Source organism: Lissotriton vulgaris, chromosome 1_1 (assembly GCF_964263255.1).
Source record: "Lissotriton vulgaris chromosome 1_1, aLisVul1.2, whole genome shotgun sequence".
In the NCBI taxonomy this organism is placed as follows: domain Eukaryota; kingdom Metazoa; phylum Chordata; class Amphibia; order Caudata; family Salamandridae; genus Lissotriton; species Lissotriton vulgaris.
Genome location: NC_141685.1, coordinates 1,960,537,995 through 1,960,565,906, shown reverse-complemented (window position 1 = coordinate 1,960,565,906; position 27,912 = coordinate 1,960,537,995). Strand labels below are relative to the sequence as shown.

At 45.9% G+C, this 27,912-nt stretch overlaps 1 protein-coding gene across 3 annotated transcripts in view; it reads left to right on the top strand.

Moving 5' to 3' along the window:
• DCLRE1C (DNA cross-link repair 1C) overlaps positions 1-27,912 on the top strand; it is a 343,172-nt gene that overhangs the window by 209,201 nt on the left and 106,059 nt on the right. The window contains exon 9 of one of the 3 annotated variants that reach the window (XM_086919710.1): positions 15,279-15,380. The exons of the other annotated variants lie outside the window; for them this stretch is intronic. Within the exon in view, the coding sequence (XP_086775836.1) occupies positions 15,279-15,380 (102 nt within the window). The remainder of the gene's footprint in view (positions 1-15,278; positions 15,381-27,912) is intronic. 3 annotated transcript variants of the gene reach the window in all.

The window sequence follows — 27,912 nt, the reverse complement described above, 5'->3', positions numbered from 1 at the left end:
AGGGAAGGCGCAATACAGAGGAAGAAAATCGGGCAGAGGTAGAGGCGGACATCATCAGTCCTCTACCACGCCTAGAGGAGGCAAGGCCTGAGCAGTGGCTTCCTCTGGCGCCGTTACCCACTCCAGTGGGAGGAAGTGCTTCGCAACACCTGGCAGAGTGGGTCAGCATCACAAAAGATCGGTGGGTGCTGAATATACTGCGCAATGGATATGCGCTACGTTTCCGGAAGAGACCACAACCGATTCCTCCAAAAAAGACTCGCTCGTACCATCTAAAACTCCTCAAAAGGGAGGTGAACGTCCTCTTAAAGAAAAACGCAATCGAAGAGGTACCCCCATCCCAAAGGGGGAGAGGAGTGTATTCAAGGTATTTTCTAGTCCCCAAAAGAGACCAAGAGGACAAGTTCAGACCAATCTTGGATCTTCGAACCCTCAACAAGGTGGTGGTCAAAGAGAAGTTTCGCATGTTGGCACTTCATCAGATATGTCCTCATCTACAAATTGGAGATCGGATGTGTTCGGTGGATTTACAGGACGCGTACTTCCACATTCCTATAACACCAGGTCATCGGAAGTACTTGAGATTTCTGGTAGGGAACAAGCATTACCAGTACAAAGTGCTTCCCTTCGGACTCAAATCCGCACCAAGGGTATTCACCAAGTGCATGGCAGTGATAGCGGCATGTCTACACAAAAAAGGTCTCTTTGTGTACCCATATCTAGACGACTGGCTCCTGAAGAGTCCATCCCCTCGTCAAGCCACCAAAGACTGTCACCTGTGTCTCCAACAACTACACAGGCTCGGCCTTCACGTGAACACAGAAAAGTCGGTCCTGCAGCCCACGCAAACTATCCACTATCTGGGAGCAATTCTAGACACAAAGTTAGGAAGAGCGTTTCCTTCGCAGGAGAGACTATCTTCCATGGGGCAGAAATGCAAAAAGTTACTTCAGTTTCCTCGTCCAAAGGTGCGAGAAGTAGCGTCTCTGTTGGGCTCCATGGCGTCCTGCATCTTCCTAATACCAAACGCCAGGTTGAGGATGCGGCCTCTACAAGAGTCTGTGGAAGATCAGTGGGACCAAGCGACAGGAGATTGGGAGGATCGAATCATCCTGTCTCAAGCAGCACTGACCTCAATACAGTGGTGGACTCGCCCTCGGAATGTCCTGCAGGGAGTCCCTTTTCAGCAACCTCTTCCTTCGCTGTCTGTGGTAACGGACGCATCTCTGGAAGGCTGGGGTGCTCACATGGGTCATCTTCAGATTCAGGGTCGCTGGTCGACCAACCTCCAGACATATCACATCAACATGCTGGAGCTTCGAGCAGTGCATCTGGCGCTCAAAGCGTTCCTTCCAGCAATAACAACGGACAAAATCCTGGTTCAGACAGACAACACTACAACTATGTTCTATCTGAACAAGCAGGGAGGAACTCGATCTCGCCCTCTGTCTCTGGAGGCCCTGACAATCTGGCACTGGCTTCTGGCTCGGGGACTGTCGGTGGTGGCAGTGCACCTCCCAGGCGAGCTAAACACAAAAGCAGACGCACTCAGCAGGCACTTCGAAGATCAGCCAGACTGGGTGCTAAACGACGAAGTAGTCGAAGAACTCTTCCGTTGCTGGGGTCGTCCAGACATAGACTTATTTGCGGACGACGAAAACGCCAAATGCCACGCCTTCGCGTCCAGGTTCCACCGGCCAGGGACGCAAGGGAACGCTCTCCTGCTGGAGTGGACAGGAATGTTCGCCTATGCGTTTCCTCCTCTGGCGCTGATTCCGAAGGTGGTGGCCAAGCTCATCAGATCGAGCATGGACATGATCCTGATTGCTCCGGATTGGCCGCGACAATGGTGGTATCCAGATCTGTTACATCTGTCGCTGTGTCCACACAGACGCCTGCCGTGCAGGCCAGACCTGTTGAGCAAAATGAACGGGAGGATCCTGCATCCCAACCTCCCGTCGTTGAACCTGACTGCATGGCTCCTGAGGTCTTGCAATATGGACACTTGAATCTGCCTCCGGAATGTATGCATATTTTAAGAGAGGCAAAGAGACCTTCCACAAGGGCGTCTTATGCGTTCAAGTGGAAAAGATTTTTCATTTGGTGTAAGGACCATGGCTTTGATCCCACCAAAGGACAAGAAGAGGTAGTCCTTCCATACCTCCTTTACTTAGCTACATCAGGGTTGAAATACGCTTCTATTAGGGTTCATCTATCCGCAATAGTAGCGTACAGGAAATCACCGACACAAGCATCGTTTTTTCAAGTCCCAGTGGTTAAGGATTTCCTTCAGGGGTTAAAGAAGGTCTATCCCCCTGTGAGAAATCCTTCTCCTCCCTGGGAGTTGAACCTGGTTCTCTCCAGGCTGATGTCTACACCGTTTGAGCCTATACACAAGGCCTCCTTGCAGCATCTCACTTGGAAGGCGGCCTTCTGGGTGGCAATAACCTCTGCTCGCAGGGTTAGCCAGATACAAGCACTCTGCACCAAGGAACCTTACACTGTGTTTCACCACAACAGAGTAGTAATGAGAGCTCATCCATCTTTCCTTCCAAAGGTGGTCTCGGAATTTCATATAAATCAAACGATTACCCTTCCTTCGTTCTTTCCTAACCCATCGACCCCAGCTGAGAGGTCGTTGCACTCGTTAGATCTTAAACGGGTACTAAAGTTTTACCTAGAGAAGACGAAAGACAGACAAACTCTTTATCAATTATGGTCCAATGAGGACGGGGTTTGCAGCAAACAAAAGATCCATCTCCAGATGGATTGTCTCCTGTATCAGGCTTGCATACCAGCTAGCTGGCAAACCTTTGCTACAATCACCCAAAGCTCATTCCACTAGAGGAAAAGTAGCCACAATAGCGTTTTTACATGACATTCCTATGTCAGAAATATGCAAGGCTGCAACATGGAAATCAGTCCATACCTTTACAAGGCATTATTGCCTAGAGTCTGATTCCAGAGTGGAGTCTCAAGTAGGGCAAGCCTCCTTGAGAAACCTATTTGGGTAGAATAAGGCCTACTGTTTGGGCCTATGGATATGAATGTTATCTGTTGTTTCCTTTGCCCGCAGGGATGAGGTGAGGCTCGCTACTCTATTCTAATGCTTATGACTATTGATGAGGATCCCCTGGAAGAGAAGGATTAGTTACTTACCTGTAATCCTAGTTCTCTTCCAGGGGTATCCTCATCAAAGTCATAAGCAACCCTCCCGCCTCCCCGGGCAAAGGACTTTGTTTATTAAGTAGGAGATGTTTTAACCTGTTATTACCATGGTTTGGTTTTCAGTCTCCGAAAAGAACAACTGACCTAACTGTAACCCCTGAGGCATGATGGGAAGCTAGGGGCAGAGGTGCCTTAAAGGCAGATTAGCGCCGTAGTATCATCAAGCCATTTCCAACTCAGGAAAATACGTAAAATCTCCCGCCTACTCACCACTGATGCCCTTATCTTGGCTCTGCTTGCGTTAGTCATGTCTAGGCTTGACTACGCAAACGCACTATATTTAGGCATTCCTGCTTATCAACTTAGGAGACTTCAGTTGATCCAAAATCAGGCTGCCCGCCTGATTTACTGTCAACCTAAAGATCAACATGTTCGCCCCCTTTTAAAAAGTCTCCACTGGCTTCCGATAACGGCTCGATGCAAATTCAAGCTTGGCTGCATTATCTCCAAATCTCTTGCAGGTCACAGCCCTCTTTTCATTTCCTCCCTGCTTCACCCTTATGCCCCTCCTCGTACCCTCCGATCATCTCAGATGGCTCTGTTAACAGTCCCCAGATTCAAGAGGAAGAAACACGGTGGCCTAAGGTTCTCTTTTTTAGCCCCGTCTTTTTGGAACTCCCTACCCCTCCCTCTTAGGTTGTCTTCCCCTTATCCCAAGTTTAGATCTTCCCTTAAAACTTTTCTTTTCACTGAGTTTTATAATTAGTCGCTTTTCCTTTGTTTCTATTTCCGGCTCCCTCAGCAAAGCGCCAAGAAACCTAATGGTGTTAGTTGCGCTCAACAAGTTCATTTAACATAACATAACATAACATACTACCTGCACCGTGACTACTGCCCCAGTGGGAATACATACCATGTTCCCTGGTGCAAAAGACACACAATTGATTCACGGAATGCAGAACTAATCAAAACATCCAGTCAAGAGATCTGGGTTAAATCCACCATTCTTGTGCTCACCATGCCACCCCAGTTTAGACCTGGCCATATGCAAATCAGTCTTCACCCTGTGCCTCATGGGAACAGTCCAACCCGAACTGCCAAGCCAGGTCCTCCCCGAACGCAGAAACAAGCATCCTAGGACCGGTTTCGGTGTTTCATCCCTCTTCATCAAGGATCGCATGATTCCAGTGGCATAGCGAGCCCGGGACCCACGTCTGGGCATACCCGGTGCACTTAGGGCAAGAAAGCAAAAGACACACAACTGATGGACGGAATGCAGAACAAATCAAAACATTCACCCCCAGTCAAGAGATCTGGGTTAAATCCATCATTCTTTTGCTCACCATGCCACCCCAGTTTAGACCTGGCCATATGCAAATCAGTCTTGACCCTGTGCCTCATGGGAACAGTCCAGCCTGAACTGCCAAGCCAGGTCCTCCCTGGACCGGAAACAAGCATCCGAGGACCGGTTTCGGTGTTTCATCCCTCTTCATCAAGGATAGCGTGATTCCAGTGGCATAGTGAGCCCGGGACCCACATCTGGGCATACCTCGCGCACTTGGGGCGAAAAAGCAAAAGACACACAATTGATGGACGGAATGCAGAACAAATCAAAACATTCACCCCCAGTCAAGATATCTGGGTTAAATCCATCATTCTTTTGCTCACCATGCCACCCCAGTTTAGAACTGGCCATATGCAAATCAGACCCTGTGCCTCATGGGAACAGTCCAGCCCGAACTGCAAAGCCAGTTTATCCCTGGACTGGAAACAAGCATCCTAGGACCGGTTTCGGGGTTTCACTCCTCTTCAGCATCAAGTTGTCCTAGAGGCGGTGCGGATGATGCATATTTTTTCCGTATGGTGGGGGTCCTGTCCGACACTGCTCCCGTACTGAATCACTGTCCTCCAGGTGGTTTGCAGTTCTGCCACTCCGGACTTCGAGTCGATGTGTGTCTGCTGGGCCTGCATGAGTGTGGTGAGGCTCAGAACGTGACAGATAGATTTACAAACCTTTATTGATTCTCACTCACAGGCAACCGAATATGAGTTGGAAGTCGTCTTGAGACCCGGATGTGTATAGTTGGTGATTGAAATTGGTAAAATGAGTGGAGGGTGGCAAGCCAAAGGGAAGAGACTAGGGGAGGACAGAAAGTACTGATTTTACCCTTTGGGGATGCTGGATTGTTGGATTGCCATTGGTTGAAACCAGGTGGGTGAATTTTGGCAGACAGGCCTCTCTCTGGAGTTTCCTCCCCGGAAGTCATGATATAGGGAACAGTCCCAACCCTGGGGGAGCCTCCATGAGTTATTTCGAGTGTGTGTGTGTGTGTGATTGGCCCTGAGTTTTTAGATGGGTTTGCATGCGGGTATGGGTATATAAGATATATTATTTTCACCCTGAGGGTGAGGGCACAGATGTAGAGTCCTATAGGGACCCGTCTCGGCTCCTACTTTTTAGAACTGCTGGTGCTCAGCACCGGCTAGACCCGGCCCACTTCAAGTTCTACGCCCCCCACTCCCCGGACAGGGCTGGCACGAGCGGCTTCGGTGTCTGGTGCTGCACTTCGGGTCCCTGTCTGGGTCAGTGAGGGACCGTTCGTTGGGGCCTAGGGAGTATCCACTGTCCGCTTGGGCGCCGCTTGCGGCTGCCAGATGTCCCGGGGCTTATGTTTAAGCTTCAAGAGGTTTGGTGGGGAGCTTCCTCAGGTGGGAGTCTCTCTGCAAATCTAGCCGGCACCTCTGGTAAACCACCAGTGGTGCAATACGGCAGCCCCCTCCCTAACGTATCACTTTCCAGGGCCCCATCCACCAGGGCTGGACTGGTCATAGCGGGCATCGTGCATTTTCCCGGGAGGCTGAAAGGGCGGGCGACAGTTTTACACGGTGGGGGGCGGTTTTGTAGCTGTGGGGGTGGTTTTGCAGTGATGCTGCAATATCGACCCCAGTAACAGAAGCAGCAAGCGTTTGCCAGCCTCCTGAGGCCAGACAGAGCTTCCCCAGGAGCTGGCCTGACAAAACTGCCAGAACTTTTTTGGGTTGCCAGTCCGGCTCTGCCAGCTACTATATACAAGGGCGGGACCTACCTCGTGACCCAGTGCAAGGCCACTCACCAACACATGGCTTGGGTCCCGGTCTCTGCTCCGCCGACGGTACTGCCCCCCACCCACGGCTCCTGATGATTGTTCGGTCCAGCACAAGTGGGAGAGGAGCAGGCTCTGTAATGACTCAGCCCTTAGAGGTCGAAGCGACAGGCACCTGGAAAGGTCTATGCGGTTGGTCCCTCTAGGCATTTCGGATCCTTCCAAGCTCCAGTCAGCCAGTCTTTTTAGGTCTCGCCTCTCAATGCGCATGCGCATTGAGCGGAGCGAGACTATAGGGGCTTAAACAGAGTTCATCTAAAGTGGCGATTTGATGCTGTGCCGGTGCGCTTTTAGGTCAATGCGCAGGCGCATTGACCTAAAATGCGCGTGCACAGCATCAAATCGCCAGCCATCTGTTCCCCAGCAGCTCTTCCGCTCCGCCCCACAAGCTTCCCCCAGCGTGCGCTCTGCCTCAGCCGCACTCCTCCCACACCTTTGAAGTGAAGCTTAGCTTCACTTCAAAGGCCCCTACTGCTTCACACCCTCATCGCTGCTCTCCCCGCTCTGCCCCCTGCTGCGGCCGTGTCGCATTTCTCCTCCCCCCTCCCCACAGCAATGCCCTCCGTCTTGTTGTCTACCTCCTTCTAAACTCTGCCTCCATGCCCCTGCCAGTCTCTTTCTTTCTCTGACTCTGTACGTCTCTGCCAACTCTGTATCTGCAAATCTGTTACTACCTGTCTCTGTTTTTGCCTCAGTCTGTTGCTGTTGAGATCTTTCTATGGCTGTTCGTTAGTTTCTGTCTCTGTTGTACTTGTCTGACTCTGCTTATCTCATTTGGCCTTTGTCTGGCTCTTTCTTTGCCTCTGTCTGTCGCCATCTCTCTGCCAACCATTCCCTGTCTCTCTCTCTCTGTCTTTGCCTCCGTTTCTGCATGTTTGTCACTCTCTCATTCTGTCTTCCTCTGCTCCATCAGGATTCAAGCAAGCCGGGCCGAAGAAGGCTGAAATGCCAGAAACCGGTCCCCGGTAGCTTGTCTCCTTTCTGGTGAAGAATTGGCTTGGTAGTTTAGTCTGCCCTGTTCCCATGATGCACTGGGCCAGGGACAGACTGATTTGCATATAGCCAGGTTCTGAGCTGGGATGGGGCAGTGAGATAAATAACGGTGATGGATCAAGCCCTGATCTTTGGACTGGGTAAGAGTGGTCTGTTTAACTCAGACACTCTGTTCATCACCACCCCCTTTTCTAAATCGTTTTTGGCCACTATAGGTGTGGCAGGGTATACTCAGACATGAGTCCCTTTCTCACTGCTCCATCAGGATTCAAGCAAGCCGGGCCGAAGAAGGCTGAAATGCCAGAAACCGGTCCCCGGTAGCTTGTCTCCTTTCTGGTGAAGAATTGGCTTGGTAGTTTAGTCTGCCCTGTTCCCATGATGCACTGGGCCAGGGACAGACTGATTTGCATATAGCCAGGTTCTGAGCTGGGATGGGGCAGTGAGATAAATAACGGTGATGGATCAAGCCCTGATCTTTGGACTGGGTAAGAGTGGTCTGTTTAACTCAGACACTCTGTTCATCACCACCCCCTTTTCTAAATCGTCTTCCTCTGTTACAGCCTTCCTGTCTCCGCTTGCCTCTGTCTCTTAGTTCTTTTAGTGTGCAGCCCTGCCTGGGTATCTTTGCTTCTGTCGGCCTCTGTCTCTCAATGTTAGTCACCCCCCTCTCTCCGCCCGTCACGGGTCTCCAAGCTCCATCTCGTGCCCGCTAGCGCCAGGCTCGACTAGAAGGCCCTAGCACCAGTAGAGTCAGATTTAATCAACCAGAACCATCTAATACTGATTTAAACACCCTGCTGAGGAATTTTTTAGAGCAGGGCCAAGCATCCAACAAAGGCCCGGGATTCCAACAACAACAAGGAAGGGGGAGAGGACGCGGAAATCGCCCACAACAACAATGGCAAACCTCCTCACCACGCCTGACGCGGAGCAAGGGGAAGAAACCGGTGTAAACAGCATTGTAGTAAATCTATCCAGCCACCACTTGACAGCTGCAGAAGAGAAGGTGCTGAATAAAGGTCTGGGCTTTGTGCCCACACCTAACCATGATGCCTTTAGATGCCGAACCGAGTTTCATGAAACGATGCGCAGAATAAAACGTAAAAAATTTTTTGCGAAACAAATACCAGAAGAAGTTATTGTTTTTAATTCAAACTTAAGAAAACCCTCGTCGTTTTGCCCTACCTATGCATCTATTGGCCCTGAAACCGCAGTGTTTGAGGCGAAAGTCCTGGAAGAGATTACAGACGTAGAAAACAAAAACAAGTCTATGGGCTTCAAAAATATGACGAAAGAGGATTGGGAATCCATCAAGTCCCTTCAGAACAACGACAAAATAATCATAAAAAGCGCCGACAAGGGCGGCGCTATTGTGATTTTAAATACGGCTGATTATGAAGTAGAAGTACGAAGACTTCTGGATGTTAGAACTAATTACCAACCTCTTGTCAGAGACCCAACACCTGAATTAAGAGACACTATTACTCAACTAATCGCGAATGCAAAAGAAAATAAATGGATAAGTGCTAAAGAGGCGGAGTTCCTCAATAAAACCAACCCGAGGACTCCTGCCTTTTATATTCTCCCAAAGATACATAAGCCTGCCAGGCCCCCCCCTGGCAGGCCTATTGTGTCAGGTATCCAATCTATATTGGAACCCTTGTCCCAATTTGCAGACTACTACCTCTGTGAATCAGTTGTAACCCAGAACTCGTACGTAAAAGACACCACTGATATTCTGAACACCCTTGATTCCATGTCGTTCAATCCAGCAACAGAATATATCGTAACCATAGACATCGAGTCTTTATACTCGTGCATCCCTCAAGAGGCAGCCCTAGTGGCAATAGCAAAAGCACTGAATAAACAAGAATGGTTCTACGATGCGCCACAGAGCTTCGTACTACAATGCGTCGAATTAGCGCTGACAAGAAACTATTTCTGCTACAAAAATGATCTCTTTTTGCAAGTAACGGGAACATCTATGGGCGCGACGATGGCGCCGAGTGTAGCATGTATCTACGTGGGTCAGTTTGAGGAGCACGTCATCGAATCAGATAACAACCCTTTCAAAGACCACTTACGTTTATGGAAACGTTATATCGATGACGTGCTCCTCATTTGGTCAGGAGAAGAAGACTCGCTTGTACAGTTTTTAAACTGGTTGAACACTCAGGATATGAGCCTCCGTTTTAAATGGAAGTACCACCACACAAGTGCAGTCTACCTCGACCTGGACATTGAAGCCTATGAAGGAAAATTTGCCACCAGCGTACATCAAAAACCTACCGACAGAAATTCATTACTAGCCTATCATTCATACCATCCGAGGGCACTGAGGGATAACCTCCCAGTGGGCCAATTTATGCGATACAGAAGGAACTGTTCCTCAACGGACGTATATAAAGAACAAGCCAAAGACCTTAGTAGTAGACTACAAGCACGAAATTACCCAAGTAAAGTAATTCGGCAAGCGAATAAGAGAGCCTTGAACACACCACGGGCAGCTCTCTTAGAATCACAAAAGAAAGAAAAATCAGAATGCCTACCCGTGGTCATGACCTTTGACCCGTTGGCCTCTAAGGTCCGGCAAGCCATTAGAAAACACTGGCACATTCTGTCGACGCAAGAGCATAAGATGCCACCACCTCGTTTTGCGTTTCGTAGGGCCCAAAACCTCAAAGATAAATTGGTCCATACAAGAATGATAGAGAAAACATCAACTGGAAAAACTACTGTACCAAATGGTCACTATCCGTGTGGGAACTGCTTGGTTTGCCACCTTACGAACAAAAGCACTACAGTCGTACTAAAATCTGGGAAGGTATGGTCACTGAACCATTTCAGCAACTGTAACACTGCAAACGTTGTGTATAGATTGAGCTGTGAGTGTGGGCTTGAATACATTGGATTAACAACGCGCAAGATCAAGCTCCGCATACAAGAACATCTGAGCACCATACAACAGGGCAAACTGACCACAAAGCTGGTGCAGCATTGTCATCGTAATAAACATTCGTTCACCTGGGTGGTGCTGGAGATAGTGGTAGGCGAGACCCAAACTATGGAAAGACGTTTGTTGACAAAGGAGGCGCGCTGGATATTTCAAGAGCGGAGCGAACAACAGGGGTTAAATGAATTGTTGGAATGGAACAAGCTACACTGAAATACATGTATAGGTGTTCCTTGGCTCAGTATTCTAAGGTCTAATATGACAAAATTCGGTCCTGTTTCCTTCCTTAGTTCTTTCTCACTAAGGAGGTTGAGCTGTTACAAACAAACCTCCACCATAAACTGCTCAATGACCCCGCAAAGTTTTTCCCGGTAATGTGGTATGACAATAATATTTGGTTCCTTTTCACTAAGGTGGTTTAACGGCTATATTACCTCTCCAGTAACTGTTAAAAGGTTTTTGTTAAGTCTTTGTAATCTCCCTTGAACATGGTATGATATACATAGCACATTTCATTTTGAGGACATATACATCCTTTGCTATATAAATATCGAACCCAAAACGAGAGATTCCCTAAATTTAAAAAGTGAATTAAAGTATGCTTCATCCAAATTCACATTTAGTATAATTGCAATGTGGCAGATGCGTTCAATGTAGTACAATCATTAAGCTGTAAAATAATGGCAATTATGCCGATTGCTGGTATTAATTGTTAATCTTTTCCGCATATAACAAAACCGCGTTCTGTTTACATTTGGACGGGAATTCCCGCAATACACTGACGCACACACCATGTGAAGCGAGGGACCAATTAGAAACACGTTCTTACAGGAACTACAAATCAGGGACCAATCAAAATTGGAGTTCCCGCACAGTCCACTGACACGCAACCCATGCGGCGCCAGGGACCAATCAGAATCCTAGAGGGAAAATAAATAGCACATTCCCCAAACGCTCGGTGATCCGGTGTTGAGAAGACGCCGTTCGTGCTTTCTCCACAGGTAACCGCCGCGTTTTGGACGAATCCTTTGGACAACAGAAGACCCGGTGAGGCTATAATTGCTATTTCTAATGTCCGCCCCCGGTGGGCCTTCTATTTTGTTTTTCCCTTCATTAGATAAAATATAAGGGAGGACAAGACCACACTTACCGATTGGAAGTGGGTCCATGACTTTTAAAGACGTGACCATAACGGTATGATAGTAAAAGCCGTAAGCCAGGTAATGAATATTCCTTCAGTGTGGGTGTAAAATAACAGTACACAGCGCAATCACAGGCAGTACCTCATACATGCCTTTTGATTTACAGCACGCTCAACACAGTATTGCTGGCAGTGGCTTTTTAAAAACATTTGCCCTGAAGAAATTGCCTGAATCTCTACCATGGCAATGAAACATGTCGGCAGCGAGCTGAAAGCGAATCGATAGGTAGTATTCGCTTCTCTCCTTTTTATGTATATATGTTCACTGTTGGCAGACAAGAGGATACAAATAAAAAGGTTCTTATTCTTGTTTGCCCAGTATTTGTTGTGTTATATGTTGAACGTTGTTAGTCCTTGTCACATATAAGTTTGTGTACACTGCACCATTCACTGTCTTTTTACTTTTGGGAGTCGGACACGTTTGCGTTAAGCTAGTTGACACCGATGATGAGAACAGGGCTACCCTGGTGAGTACCAACCAGGAACCCCATTGGTGGTGCGCCCGTGAGGTGTCTTCTAGCTATTCACACATTTTTTCAAATGTCGTCTTTCTAGTGAATGTTTGTACTGTGTTGTCTAGTGTTAGACTTATCAGAGATTGGCTACTTTTATTATTTGGCAAGTATCTTGAGCACGACACCTACTTCTACATTTAGGAGTGTGATTGGAATGATCTTTTGACAAATCCATGTATGCCCATAGATTTATAAAAATTATTGCCTTTTGGACTAGGTTTTTGTGATTTTTGATTGAATGAGTGGAGGGCGACCTAGTCCTAAAAATCCCTCTTAACTCCTAGTATTTGAACGTCGACTAGAAGGACACCTGGGTCTTTGATGGCGCCTGATGGCGGCGGAGATACCGGGCCCGTATCTGCGGCTCTGACATTGACAGCTGTCTGTGCTCCTTCCATCACTTGAGCGCATCTCCCCTAATCCCTTCAGCCTGGCGGCGCTGCTCCCTGGCTACCTTGTCGCACTTTCATCCCTCTCTTTCCTCTGCAGTCACTTTCATCTCTCTTCCTTCCTCTGCCCCTGATGGTTTTTTTCTCCTCGTCGGCTGTTCCTTACCCCAGTTTCCCTTACTCCTCGCCTCTCCTATTTCTTTATCTAAGCCCCTCGTATTCTCTTCTCCACCTATCCATCACTCATTTCCTTTTTTCCAACATAAATTACCCTTCCCCCGACGCTCTCCTTCCAGCTTCTATCCCTCCCTTATCCCCGCCTCATCCCTTCTTCATATTGGTGTCTCTTTTCCGCCTCTCTAACTCCACACCATGTCTCCTCTTCCTTCTTCCGCTCCCATCCCATCTCATTCCATTTTCCACTCACCATCTCTTGTTTCTCGTGCTGATGTAACTCCCTCACAATTCTTCTTAGCTGCTTTCTCCTTTTCCTTATTTTCTTCCTTTCTCTCCCTTACTTTCCTTTCTCCTCATCCTTTCTGCCATTGTTTCTTCTTATCTTGTTTTTAAATGTGACTGACGCTTTGGCACCAGAAAATCGACATTTTATTTACCAACACAAGTCGTGGCCGCCAGATAGGATCGACAAATGAAAAAGTAAAGAATATGGCACATGCGTCATTCCGCTGGCATGCACATGCGTTCTAATGCATGTGCAACAGTGGAATAACACAACTACCATCGCACTTTTTGTTTATATTTTGATGATGCTGCACAGCTTCCTAGTAGTGTCAGCTCAATGCAAATTACTCAGTCTGTCACTAATCCCTGCACAGTCACTCAGGGGAAGAAACCACTCCTTGCCTCGCGCTGATGTGTAAACAAACATACTCACTGGACATTCGTGTAGCGCCGCCCTGCTCGCTTCTGAATTCGCTCCTGCCAAAGCTCCTACCGCTGGTTTTTAATTTGAATAAAGGCTACAGTAAAGGACTTCCAAAAATTCTACTGTTAATGCAGGTTAAATGAAACTACTAGTTGTTTTGAAACTGGCATAATAAAATCATGTTTTAAAAAATATTATTTTAAGCTGTGCCAATTGATTGTAGTTTGCACTCGCCACAGGCAGCACAGTGATAGACCCGCTCAAAAGTTTGCATCACAAAGAACTTTGTCTTGCAGGAAATGTATTCACTGTCACAGGAGTCTGTCATAGGCAGACACCCAGTCACACAGTCTCAGAAGGCTGTAGAGTAGGAAAATGAACAATGCAGACACAATTACTGTTGTGACAGCCCACACCACGTGATCCAATCACCAGGGCACTTTAGCTGAAAGTGATCAGCTTTATTTAATTAATAAATGCCCCTGGACAAAATAGATACAGCAGCTGTTTTCACAGCTCCACCAATGCACCCACTAAGCTCCACCGATGCACCCACCACACAGCTTAACCGATGCACCCACCACACAGCTCCACCGATGCACCCACCACACAGCTCCACCGATGCACCCACCACACAGCTCCACCGATGCACCCACCACACAGCTCCACCGATGCACCCACCACACAGCTCCACCGATGCACCCACCACACAGCTCCACCGATGCACCCACCACACAGCTCCACCGATGCACCCACCACACAGCTCCACCGATGCACCCACCACCCAGCTCCACCGATGCACCCACCACACAGCTCCACCGATGCACCCACCACACAGCTCCACCGATGCACCCCCACACAGCTCCACCGAGGCACCCACCACACAGCTCCACCGATGCACACAGCTCCACCGAGGCACCCACCACACAGCTCCACAGATACACACAGCTCCACAGATGCACCCACCACACAGCTCCACCGATGCACCCACCACACAGCTATGCAGATGCACCCACCACACAGCTCCGCCGATGCACCCACCACACAGCTCCGCTGATGCACCCACCACACAGCTCCGGCGATGCACCCACCACACAGCTCCGCCGAGGCACCCACCACACACCTCCACCGATGCACCCACCACACAGCTCCACCGATGCTCCAACTAAGCTCCACCAATGCACCCACTAAGCTCCACCGATGCACACGCCACTCAGCGCAACCACAGCATCACTCAGCGCAACCACAGCATCACTCAGCGCAACCACAGCATCACTGGTTCAAATATGTTCTTTCAATGTTTCAAGCTGTTTTCAAGCTTTCACGCTTTATTACAAATCACAAAAAGATGTTAATATTTCACTTCTGTTCTTGGATTTTCGTCACAATAAAAAACACTGAACATAATCTTCACAAAAGTTATTTACAAAAGTTTAAGCTATTGCATTACAAATTAAATAAATTATTTAAGTATTAATTATTTAAAAAAATTAAAAGCCATTGTTATTTGTAATATCAATACATCTAAGTCACGTAAATACAAAACATGTTGCATTACAAATGCTATAGGTGTCACATTTGCAAAAGTTATAACTATTGGCATTGTAAATGACAAAGCTATTAATTTAGCTATTTAAAAAAAAAACACATAAATAAAAAAAATCATTTATAAGACCAATAGCTCAAACATTCCTAATGCGAGACCTATTGCATTTCCAATGCTTGTCTCCCCGAGCCGGCAGCAGAGCTCCCCAAAGTTGCTGCCTCCATCTTCCGCTGCTCGCCACGCGGCCCCGCCCCCAGTCCCTCACATTGTTGTGGTTGTATGTACTTAGGCTGTTGAGCCAAATATGTGTAGAAAGTAAAGCATAATATGTAGCCTCTGGTTTTGACATAAAATATTTCTCTTCAAAATATTTGACTTTCCATGAATATTTGAAGGTATGAACGTATTGTATCAATCTGCAGCCTTTTGAATGCACAAATTAACGATTAACAAGATTATTTTCATTTGTGTTGCCTTTCTTTAGGTACATGTCAATAAACTAGACATGTTTAAAAACATGCCTGAAATCCTCTACCATGTAACTACAAATAGATACAGTCAGATTCATGCGTGCCGCCATCCAAGGGTATGTACTATCTTCAGAATATGATTTTTCATTCAACGAGAGGTTTTTAAAACAGTGATAGTTGGACTTTCCAGACTTGGCTCTTAAAGTGTGCACACTATGCAGACATTTAATGTAAATGGGTGGAGTACGGCCAAAAGTATAGAACCTTTCTCACTTTCATATTGCATTACTGTTGTAGGCAACCCCGCAGAAAGGTACAGTTTCACAAAATCCCACAGCTAATTTACAACCTTCACTATTAACTTCAGTTTGTTCAGCTTGTAGCCAGCTAAATAAAACCAGAGCTAATTGGGAAGGAAAACACTTGTGGCAGTACTCTATCGAAAGAATGTTACTGGTAATCTTTGACTGATTTTTCATGTAGTGTTTACTTTGACTACTTTTCCTGGGCTTCCGAATACGTAGAGAGAACTATTTATTTGGATAACTTTCAACTATGAAGCAGATTTATTAAAGAGAACTGTTAAATGCTATTACGTTATGGATACAACTAGAAACTTTGTGACTGCACTAAGCCTCCTTTAATTGTTCCCCAGTTGGCTGAAACCGGGCCATGTACTAATTAGAGTTCTTTAAACTTCTATCTAGCTCAACCTAATTCTATCTTAATGTACTATCTTTTTTAGTGAAACTCATAACCAAACTAAGATCAATGTTTCTGTGTTGCTCTTATAAACAACTTGGACTTAAACGCTGCTTAATACCCTTTGATAGCTATGCTCGAGGTAATGTGCCAGTTATAACTATTTGGAAAATACAATTTTGTGCGAGCTTTCCATACTATCTGCTGGAGTATATGTTGAATGGGCTTGCCTGGACAGAACTAGGTCAGGCCTATATCTGATATAAAAATTCCCTGGCAAGAGTGTAAACTGGTCTTGGTGAGGTTTAAGTTGGAGCTAGGAACACAGCAGGGATTGTCCCGACACCTCTTGCTAGTTTCCTTTGCCTTGAAGCTGCTGGCGTGAGGGCTGTGCAGTGTATTGCAATAATGGAGTATTCATGTGGGGGAGACCACTCACGTGGTGTCCTTGTATGCACATGATGCTTACGTCTACATACATCAGCTTACCTATTTGATCTCAATTCTATTACCTCGCTGCCTAAAGGTAGAATTCTCCCTTTATGAATTCTTTGTACTTTGGTTGTCGGCAGGGATTCCGATTGCAGAGCGGCAGTGGATGATGTGCCTGGAGGGAGCTGGTTTATAGCTCGAGTTTTAAATACACTTTGGTAATGCTCTTTATAAAGAGGCCATTTTAGACATCCAGAAGCGGCAGTTGGCATGAATGTCGATGGTTTGTGCTCGTACGTGATGGTCTAGGTAGATATACTCTCTATTTATTTATTTATTTAATTTATTTGTTATTGATTTTCATATTACAAACAACAATGAGACTCAAATGTGCACATTTACATGAAGCTTTCATAATCCACACATTGCATATAATTAAAAGTTGAGATTATATCATCTACATGTACAACAACATTTAAGCTACACACCCCTCTGTGCTATCAGTCTCTCGCACTGTGTCCCCATTCCTCCATCCATTGTAAGGACCATGCCTGGGAAAAACACAAGTTCAGACTTTCAGCGTTAGTCGTGCACTGCCTTGTGTTTTCCTCCTTTTTATTTGTTTCTCCTGTGCTCCTGGGAATCACTCCCCACTAGGAGTGTAGTTACTAATATATGGGGTTGCAGTCCTACGGGATGTAGTGCTGGGCACTAGATATATGCTGTTTAAAACCAGCTCAATTCACATCAAAAAGAATTTCTTCATTCGTATTTGTTTGAAATCAGGTTCTGTTTTTATTTACTTATTTCATTCTGGATGTTGAGTTCACATCTCATTTCTTTCAATCGTAAACATTTCTTATGCTCTCTAAAATATTGGATGAGTTGAAGACTGAAATATACAAAACCAAACAAGAGCTGGATAAATTAATCACACCTGAAGAAATGCCAAAAATAGTGGAAGACATCGATAACCAACTACTTAAGCTCACACAAGAAGTAAATGAAAGAAAAATTAGAAAGTATAAAAGAGACACTCTTGACTACAAGTTAGAAGAGGTGTACACCTGGGCGGATGTATACGCAAGAAGGAGACAAACAAAAACGTACACATCGCAAACAGATACATCATCATCAACATATAGTGAAAGAATGCCCACAGATAAAACACGTTCATCTCAAACAACAAATACACGCGGAAGGGAGGGTACCTAAGTAACTGGGCCTTTTTTAGAGAGAGGCCACGAAGAAAGGGAAGACCCCGGAGGGGACAAGGGAAAAGAAAAAGAAAAGGAACCACCACAAACGTGAAATGTCACATCCAAAAAGGACAAAACCAAGAAAACACCAACATAGAAGAGAATAACTTGGTGTTCAACATCTCCGATGTGCACCTTAACTCTCAACAATTAAGAACTTTACAGAAAGGAACATCATATGGACCGACGGCACATACTAATACGTTGGAATTAGAGGTCAGTCTCTTCAAACTAACAAGAAAAATGAGATTAAGACATTTCTTTGACGACGTGATTACTGAAGTAAGACAGGATGAGGAAGATCCTTTAAGAGGTTTAAAATCATCCAGCTCGTATATGGCACCAATAAGCCACAAAACTATTGATCTATTTGAACAACTATGTAAGCAAGACATAACTAAGTTGAACTCTCAAAAGAAGAGCAAACTCACGAACATGACAGCTAAGGAATATGGAATCCTCACATCCATAGCACAGAATGACCAGATTATATGTCAGAAAGCAGACAAAGGGGGTGCACTTGTTATCTTAAACAAGGAATACTATGAAACAAGTCTCAATTTATCTACAAGATGAGAACACATACATGCAACTAGACTTTAATCCTACGAAGGAAATCAAAAGAACCTTGCTACAAATCTTACAAAGAGCCATAGATAAGGGAACAATAAATGAGAAGGTCAGAAAATATTTATCTCAGGACAACCCGGCCATTCCCACTTTTTACATGGTACCCAAAGTACATAAAGATCCACATAAACCACTGTGTCGGTCTATTGTTTCCACCAAAAGGAGCTTGCATGAACCAATAAGTAAACTTTTGGATAAGTATTTACAACCACTAGTCACTAAGACGAGATCATATATTAAAGACACCACTGACTTTCTCAAGAAACTCGCATCGATAAACATCATGAAAGAGCAACCCATTCTATTGGCTACCATTGACGTAAAAGCTCTGTATACGTCAATTCCACATGGTCAAGGTTTAGAAGCAGTAGACAAAGCACTACTGCACAGTGAATATGCACAGGATCTAAAAATGTTCTTGATGGAACTAATGGAATTTACATTGATGCACAGTTTTTTCACATACAATGGAAAATGGTATTTACAAAAGAGCGGAACATCCATGGGAAATTGTGCAGCTCCATCTTATACAAATCTGTACATGACGGCCTTCGAAGAAGAACATGTATACAATAAAGAGGAGTGGTATACCAATCTAGTATTGTATGTACGTTTTATTGATGATGTATTCATTATATGGAAAGGCTCAAGAGAAATATTGCAGCATCAAGTAGAAGAATTGAACTCAATTGATGATAGAGTACAATTTACGTGGAGTATACAAGAGGAAACTATCCATTTCTTGGATGTAGAAATAACAAGGAAATCCACAGGTTTTGCCACCAATTTGTATAAAAAACCCACAGACAGAAACAATCTCTTGAGATATGAAAGCTATCACCCCCCATCATTGAAACAGCACCTACCATATTCGCAACTGCTTAGGGTTAAACGAGTGGTCTTGGATCCAGAACAACAAGCGATACAAACAAGAATGATGACACAACGCTTTAAAGATAGAGGTTACCCAGATCAAATATTGGAACAGGCAATCCTAAGAACCAATCAAAAAACCAGAGAAGATTTACTTAAACCTATGCCACACAAAACTAGTAATCGAATAACATGCGTCCGCAAGTATTCCAACATGAGCACTCAGTTTAAATCCATCATTAAGAGACATTGGAATATATTAAGAGTGGAACCAGACTTTAACAATATATTCGCCTCTGAACCGTTGTTTGCGTACACAAGAGCCAAGAACCTAGGACAAACTCTCAAACAACCAGAGGATAAAACAATCCCAGTGACATACAAAGGCACAGCTCCATGTATGAACTGCAGTAATTGTCATAACATTATCAAGGGCAATCAAATAACACACCCGATGAAAGGTCACAAAATTAATTTGATGATCAACGCAACATGTGATAAGACCAACATTATATACATGTTAAAGTGCCCGTGTGGCTCTGTCTACGTGGGCCAAACAGAAAGAAAACAAAAAACTAGATTGAATTAACATAAAAGCAACATCAGGACAAAAATGATGAAATCTACCATCGCAGCTCATGTTTTAGAGGTCAAACATCACATAAGTCAATTGAGAGCATGTATATTGGAAGTGGTACAAAAAACAGAATGGACAGACAATAGAAAAAATCTTCTCAAAAGAGAAAATCATTGGATATATCACCTGAACTCATTGAAGCCGCATGGGTTAAATGAACGTGTAGAATTCACGTGTTATCTGTAATAATGCCATTGAAAATTTGTCATACTTAAAACATTCTTGTATATAAACAATCATGGTATAGCTAGACAGGTAGCCTGTAAGTAGCGAGTTACCCTGATTAAGCACATTTCTAATTCGCAAATAGAGAGCTCTATCCAGTGTTTATTTAACTTAATCCATCACCAGAGCCAATTGAATAATACTCATAAAGTTTTAAGCACACTCGAGTGAAGGGAGGCGTTTCCCCTTTAAAGACCTTTTGAACAGCAACACGCAAGCGCATAAATTCAACTCAGCGGCAGGCGAGCGTGAGGCGATCACAGATTGAGCAGTTTGGTCGTAGACGCGAACGCACAAGGAAGCAACGAGATTCCTCACAAAACCACAGAAAGGTGAGCGAAACCCGCATGGCAGGTTACGTTACATCGGTTGTTTAGCTAAAGTAGACAGCGTTGAGCGACATTTAAACATACTGAAGCGCGTAGTATGAAACCCGCAATCAAACGATTTTATTTTTAAGTGGAGCCGTCAGAAACAGGAGTAATCGCACAAGGAGAGAGGTGTGTTTAAACAAAACATTAGCAGCGTGAAAGATTAATACACTCCGAATGAAGCCTAACAGCTACTCTATTCAGAGAGTTCAACTTCGTGTTCCCCGCCAGCGGGACCCAACCATCGGTTAGACTTAATCCACGGGTCACCTAGTAAGATTAAGTACTAAAGGCAGCTTATCAGGATATCATACCATAATAGCGTGTAAAGACTAATCAATAACAACTGACTTAGTTAACATAGATAGTAACTCCAAATGCAGATACCTTACGTTATGGATTTAATTTAATAAATTGTTGTAGGTATGTATGTATGGACTACCATATGAAATTATCGAGATATAAGCATATTATGTTTGTTCTTTTAGACAATCCCCCCTGATGAAGGCGTAGAACGCCGAAATGCATTGGGTTCAACTGTGATGTACGACACGGATGTCTATGATAAACACATAAGAAATGTTTACGATTGAGAGAAATGAGATGTGAACTCAACAGCCAGAATGAAATAAGTAAATAAAAACTCAAGTTCAACATGACTACCGTCCAGAATAATAAGCGTAGCTAACCAAATCTGCATTCAGCTCTGCCTACATCTGACGCAGCCAGCAAATAAGATTTGTAGAGCTCCCAGAAATTCTTTGGGCTTTTTCGTGGGGTTAAAAGATCACTGAAGTGTTCAGTCTGTGTACTACAAAATGTCATATCACTGAACCACTGTGCCATGATTGGCAGCGGACCCCAAAACCAACTGAATGCCACTCTACTATTGACCATCAACCACCCCATATCCACCAAATGCCGTACCCCTTTTTTTAATCTGTTTGGAGTAGCCTAGCAGGGCCAGCACTGGGTCCGGCTCTAATGGTAAGTCAGTGATTTGTCCAAGCTCCTTAAAGACCCTCTCCCAAACGGCGAAGACACCCGGGCATTGCCATGCTGAGTGGAGGAAATCGGCCACTTGTTCCGGGCAATGGGCGCACTTTGCGTCTTCCCGTAAGCCGTACCTATAGAGCCTCTGGGGAGTATAATATATTCTATTAATGTATTTAAAGTGTACCAGCCTGTGCCTTCCATTACGAGAAACATGTTTGTACTGGTGCAACAATAGGTCCACATATAATCCGTTATGTCGATATTAAGATCTTGCTGCCAAGCCAGACGTGCTTTAGTGTAGTGATTCGCTCTATATGCCATTGACGTGTTGTAAATAATGGACACTATACGTTTTGGGATTTTGACGCATATAGTTTGTGTTAAAGCCTGCAATTCCGTTGGTTCCATATAGTCATCCCCCAGAGTCGCCCTCAACGCTTGTCGTACCCTATGAAATTGAAACAAACTTAACAGTATAGGTCCTGTATCTGGCAGAGAAAGATTGCCCAACTTTTTTGCTACTCCTTCTGTAAACAAGTCACCTACCGTCTGAATACCCAATGTATTGAGTGTAAGTATGACTCCCTATTTGTTGCATGGCGTCAACCATAAGCACCAATCCAGTGGGGCATGTGGTGAATATAATATCGTACCTGCTTGCTGCTGCAGCAGATGGTGCCAGGCATGTGTTGCAGAGTTGATCGAGTCAAATATGCCAGTCCTCCTATCCACCTTCTTGAATAAGAATGCAGGCAAAGGTAGCGGCAGGGCTACCTCTCTCTCTAGGTGAATATGGGGGATGTCCAGAGAGCCATGGATCCAATCATACGCATGCTCACTTTGCGCTGCCCTGTAATACAATTCAAATTCTGGGGCACCCAGGCCACCCATATGATAGGGTAAAAACAATACCTACCACTTAACCCGAGGCTGTTTACCTGCCCAGGCTAATTTAATCATCAATGTGATGAGACGTTTAAAAAAAACCTTTGGGAGCACCATAGAGATGTTAGTGAACAGAAACAACAACCACAATAGCACCCCCATCTTCATTATTGAAATCCTACCCAATAAAGACAGCTGGAGTGTTAGCCATCTTTCCACATCATCTTCAAGTCTGCTATATGTCACTCCATAATTCTCTCTGAACAATATGTCAGCATCTGCGTGGACTCTTATGCCCAAATACCTCAGCGCCTTAGTAGTCCAAAGTAACGGGTACTCCAGGTCGACCCAAGGAGTGCTCTGTGTTGGGGAGAAAATAATAGATTTTTGCCAGTTAACCTGGAGCCCTGACAAGGCACCAAAGCGCACTACCTCCCGCAGAACACATGTCAAATTAGCTTCCGGATCTCTAACATAGAGTAGAGTGTTGTCAGCGTACGTGGAGAGTATGATTTTATAATGTGGATAACTAATACCTCTATGCTGGTGATACACCCTTAGTGCACACGCAAGTGGCTCCGCATTAATGCGTACTGTGGCGGGGACAAGTGGCAGCCTTGATGCGTGCCCCTTGTGACGCTTATAGGTTCAGTGACCAAGTTTCCTATCTTAATCCTAGCTTTGGGTTTGTTGTAAAGCATGCCATGTAATTGTAGGAAGGTTGAGCCAACTCCCATTCTGGTCAAAACTTGAGTCATGAAAGGCCACTCTACCGAGTCGAACGCCGTTTCTATATCTAAGAAAACAGCCACTGCAGAAGTCTCTGGTTTTGTGTGCTGTAATGCACCAAATACTGTGCGCAGATTATATGTCAGGTTCCTGCCCGGAACAAATCCCGCCTGTTCCAGGGCTACCAGCAGCGGAACCAATAGGACCAGCCTGTTCGCTAAGATCTTTGCAAATATTTTTGTGTCCACATTTAACAATGTCAGCGGGCGATATGAGGCACAGACCTCTGGAGGTTTGCCCGGTTTGAGTAGCGTAACTATAAACGCCTCAGACATTGCGAGCGGCATAGTGCCCGTGACACACATGTCATCAAATAAGGTGGTCAGTTGCGGCAAGAGCTGGTCCAAGAAGGCCCAGTAAAAAAAAAGTCAGCATATCTGATACCGGGGCGCTCCCCGCTCTCATACTAGCTAGAGCAAGTAGAGTCTCATCTCGTTCAATCGGCCTCATAAGGAATTCCCTATGAGTGATGGTGAACCAAGGGAGCCGTATATGCGATAGATAATCCAGGATCTCATCATCCTTGAGATGAGTGCTTAATACAGATCCGTGTAATATTGGCGGAATCTGTCAGCTATCTCAGAAACCTCTGGTAATGGCTCCCCATCTGCATATCTGATCTCGGCTACCACCACTTTGTCCCTCTTCTTTTTTATCAATTGGGCCAATACCGACCCCGGTCATTTCGTACTCCACGTGCACTCGTGCAGTGACATATTTATCCAGGTGCTTGATTTCATTGTCTGCTGTCATATGATAGGACTCAAGCAGATCTGCGAGTTCCCTCTTGACAGAGTCTTCAGGATCCGTCAATTGACGTCTCTCTAATAGCCTCATCTTATCTTCTATGTCTGACGATCTTTTACATATTGACCGCAAGACACTTAAGTGCTTTGATATAGTAACTCCTCTAACATAAACCTTAAAGGCCTCCCAGACTACCTGGCAGTCGTCTACTGAGCCAACGTTCACTTAAAAAAACGTGTCTATTGCCTCTGCTAATTCATTCTTGAACACTGCATCCAACAGGGAATAAGGTGGATACCGCCACATAAACGGGGGGATACGCTTTGGGGGAGTGTCAAGAACCAAGAGGATTGGCGAGTGATCAGACAATGTGCGGGGTAGTACCTGGCATGTGCAAATTCTGTCAGCCAGGGCAGTAGCCACCAGCCAATAATCAATTTGGGTATGTAAAGCGTGATGAGCAGAATAATATGTAAATCCACCTAGTCTCGGGAGCTTCATTCACCACACATCCCTGAGATCAAATCGGACCATAACCGCTTCAAACACCTAGGCCGCGGCCATTGCGTGACAGCCAAAAGGGACCATAAACGTTAACAATTAGCAAGTCCATGCCTTTACTGCGGCACCTTGAAACTACGTATCTGCCCTCAGAGTCAGTGAGTAAGGAATGTAGAGTGTAATGTGATTTCGGATTGACCCAGGTGAGGCACGCTTGAGTGGTAAATCCTGCGCTATGTATATTACCATGCAGCCCCCTGACACGTAGCATTGAGGAATCTTGTGGGAGATTGGTTTTCTGTAACAACGCTACATCAATATTATATCTCACTAGAAAGGAGAGGACCTTACGGATTTTTCTATGGTCGTTTAGTCCCCTAACGTTCCATGTTATCGTTCTAATAGTGTCTATCTTGTTATCATTGTTATTCACAGAAGTGTGCGTCACGGTGTCGGGTAGTTTAGTCATAGTCCGAACATGCATATCTCAACATTGTAACAAATTATATGTGCATTACCATGTTTAATCTCTTTCTGGCACCTAAGTCTCAAAACCCATCCTTCCCCCCCATCCACATCAGCGCCCCCCAAACTTCAGCCTGATGAAGAACACCCCCCCCACCCCCCCAAAACCACAAACTTAAAATAAAAAATAATTTACCAGGGGGGACAGGGTCCATCTCGGAACCCGAATCTATCTTTATTCAGTAGCTGTAGCTTTGTGCCTCCCCTCCCGCCCCTCAACAAAAATCCATATTACTCCCGCTGGTGATTTACTCATGGGCGGATGTTGCCCGTCTAAAGACAAAGAATAAAACAATGCGGTCCTTATAGAGCTGCGCTCCGCACACAGCAAAAAATATAATGTACAACTACGTGACTAAGAAACACCTCGAGTCCCACTGTACAGTTGGTACCACATCATATAACTCTGAACACCCAGCTACGGGTCACGGGCCAGTATAGTACTAGGACCGTATGCAGCACCTCGCTGGAGATCTATCAGCGACTACTAGGCACACGCATGAAGACCCATCCCATTAATTGTCTCACCCAAGAGGATTCCACCACGACCACACAAATTAATGGGAAATATATCTCTGTTATACTATCCAACTTACTAGCGGCACATCCCATCATGAACTCCCTATTCAAAGAACATAGCCAAAACCCCCCGCACCCTGCCCAAGTCTCAAGCAACAATCATTGTAGGTGTAACTCATCCTTTAGTCTTGCTCTTCCAGGGAACCACCCGCTGCTTCGTCCAGCAGCTGCTTTTCTGGGCTGCAACTCCACTCCTTGGACCAGTCCTTTAGGGCCTTTTGCATGCCTTGGGATCCGTGAAAAAAATGTGATCAACCCTGTTTGTTGACTCTTAGTTTGGCCGGATATAACATAGCATATTCAATGCCATGGTCGCGGAGTTGTTTCTTCATCAGGACAAATTGGTGATGAACCTCCTGGACATGAATGGTAAAGTCAGGGAACAATGAGATCGTCGAACCTTCATATCGCAGGGGTTGTTTGTCCCTCGCCGTCTTCAAAGTGACATCCCTGTTTTGGTAGCTAAGCAGTATCCCGATGATCGGCCAGGTTGCAGCTCCCGGGGGGGGGGTGCGGGCCTAGAGACCGATGCGCTCTTTCCACCACGAACATGGTCGAGAAGATATCAATACCATGCAGAGTTGTGAGGAGCTTTTCTACAAATTGTTCCATATTACCAGTAGGGGTGTTCTCCGGCAGCCCTGTGAATCTGAGGTTACAGCGACGCGAACGAGCTTCCAAATTCGGTGTCTAAGGTGGTTTGAGATTCTTCTACCACGGTTATCCTGCGCTCAGACATATCAAGTCGCTCGGCATGTTTGTCTAGCCTCTCTGCCATGTGGTCCATCCGGTATGACAGTGCGTCCATCTTAGTACCCAATGACGCTATACCACTTTGTGGCCTTTTTTCCATCGCAATCAGCATGCCCCGAATGTCTGAATGTGTCTCCTCAGATGAGTGGCTATGCATACTGGCTTCGCTTTCTGTGGTAGCGTCGTGAGATTTTGATCTCTTTTGATCGAACGAGAGTTTCGGCTGGGACTTGTCTGTCCTTCCCATTCCGGACACCTCCCGGATTGCAAGGGCTGAGGCCCTCGTCAAGCGTAGGGTCATCCGCAGCTCAGCTGTCAATAAGCAATACTTTCACGTTGGATCAGCGCTGATTCAGAATTCCCCAGCTAGCGTGCAGCTATCTGCTCTTCTCGACGAAACCCCTATGAATCTTCCTTGCGGTAACGCGGATGCTTCACCACGGAGAGCCCCGCTTGTAAAGCTATACATCACTTTACTGTACTTGCAGCGTTACAACCCTCTAGGTAAGACTGGTACCTGGTAGCGACGCTCAGCCCACCGCTCAGGCGTACTCCGAGGGGAGACAGCAGGGGAGCCACTCCAATGGAGGCCGCACCATCACCCTATGCAGCAGGGGCTCCTCCTCTGATTGCGGCACTCCAGGCTCCAGCCACTCCAATGGGGGAAGACCCTTCCGCTATCCACAAAACCGCAGGAATTTGGGACAAGACTAAACTCTCCCTGTACAGTTCTGCAGCAGGTCTGCGTCACTCAATGTTTCGTTCTGAGATTAGCACTGTGCTCTCCAGTCCCAAAAATCCACACCGGCCGGCAAACTCCGACGTGAGTCAGCCACAAATTAATCGCAGTGGGACACGGATCCAAAATGAAGGGCCCAACCTTGTATTTATCCCACAGTCACCTCCATGTGGTGGGGTAGGGAATCCACCATGGGCTCCTTATGGCCTTTTCCAGCCGCAAAGCAAACGCGGTCATCTTCTCTGCCACACGGGCCAGGGCAGCTCACAGTATATGGCTCCCCCGCGCTTCCGCCGCCCGAAAGCCGATCAGCAGGCCTCTCAACTCCCAGAGGCATCGCACAGACCGGCACGGGTCCCCGCCGCAGTGCCTGCCCAAGGGGCAGCGCTCGTAACCCCAGCGGTGGTAGCCACCACCGCGCAGTTGTAGTTGGGCTACGTCAGGGTAACACAGCTCCCGCCTGCTTCCACTCAAAGGAGTGCGGACCGCCTTCTCCACACAATTATAGTACGGGGATTTCGGCCCAGCAAGGCCGCAGCACGCAGACTGCCACAGCTCTGTCGGACCTGCTAGTTACGAAGCGAGAGTTAGCACAACTTGAACCGGAACCCCTCCGGAGGCTGGGAATGAACGGTAGGCAGGAGTTTTCTTCGCGTAGTTGCCTCTTATTGATCAAATAGTGCCATGATGTTGCGGAGCCCCCAGCTCAAGCGGCCATCTTGGTCGCGAGCAAGCTCCGCCCCACTCTCTATTTATTTTTACTTGGCTTTATTAGCATGTTCTAGGCCGAATATAGAAAGATAAATTACAACTAAAAAGTACAGCATTATCCGAGATAAACACATCTTTAAACTTGCTCAGTGAAACACGGGGCGGGTCTAAACTTTTTTTTAAAACCAGGATTTGCCTTTGGTTTTCAGTTCAGCACTTGTCATTTTAGCTCCATGCCCAGCACAGCAGGCAGTTTTCAGTGTCAGTAATGCACATTTAGGGAATGAATAAGTG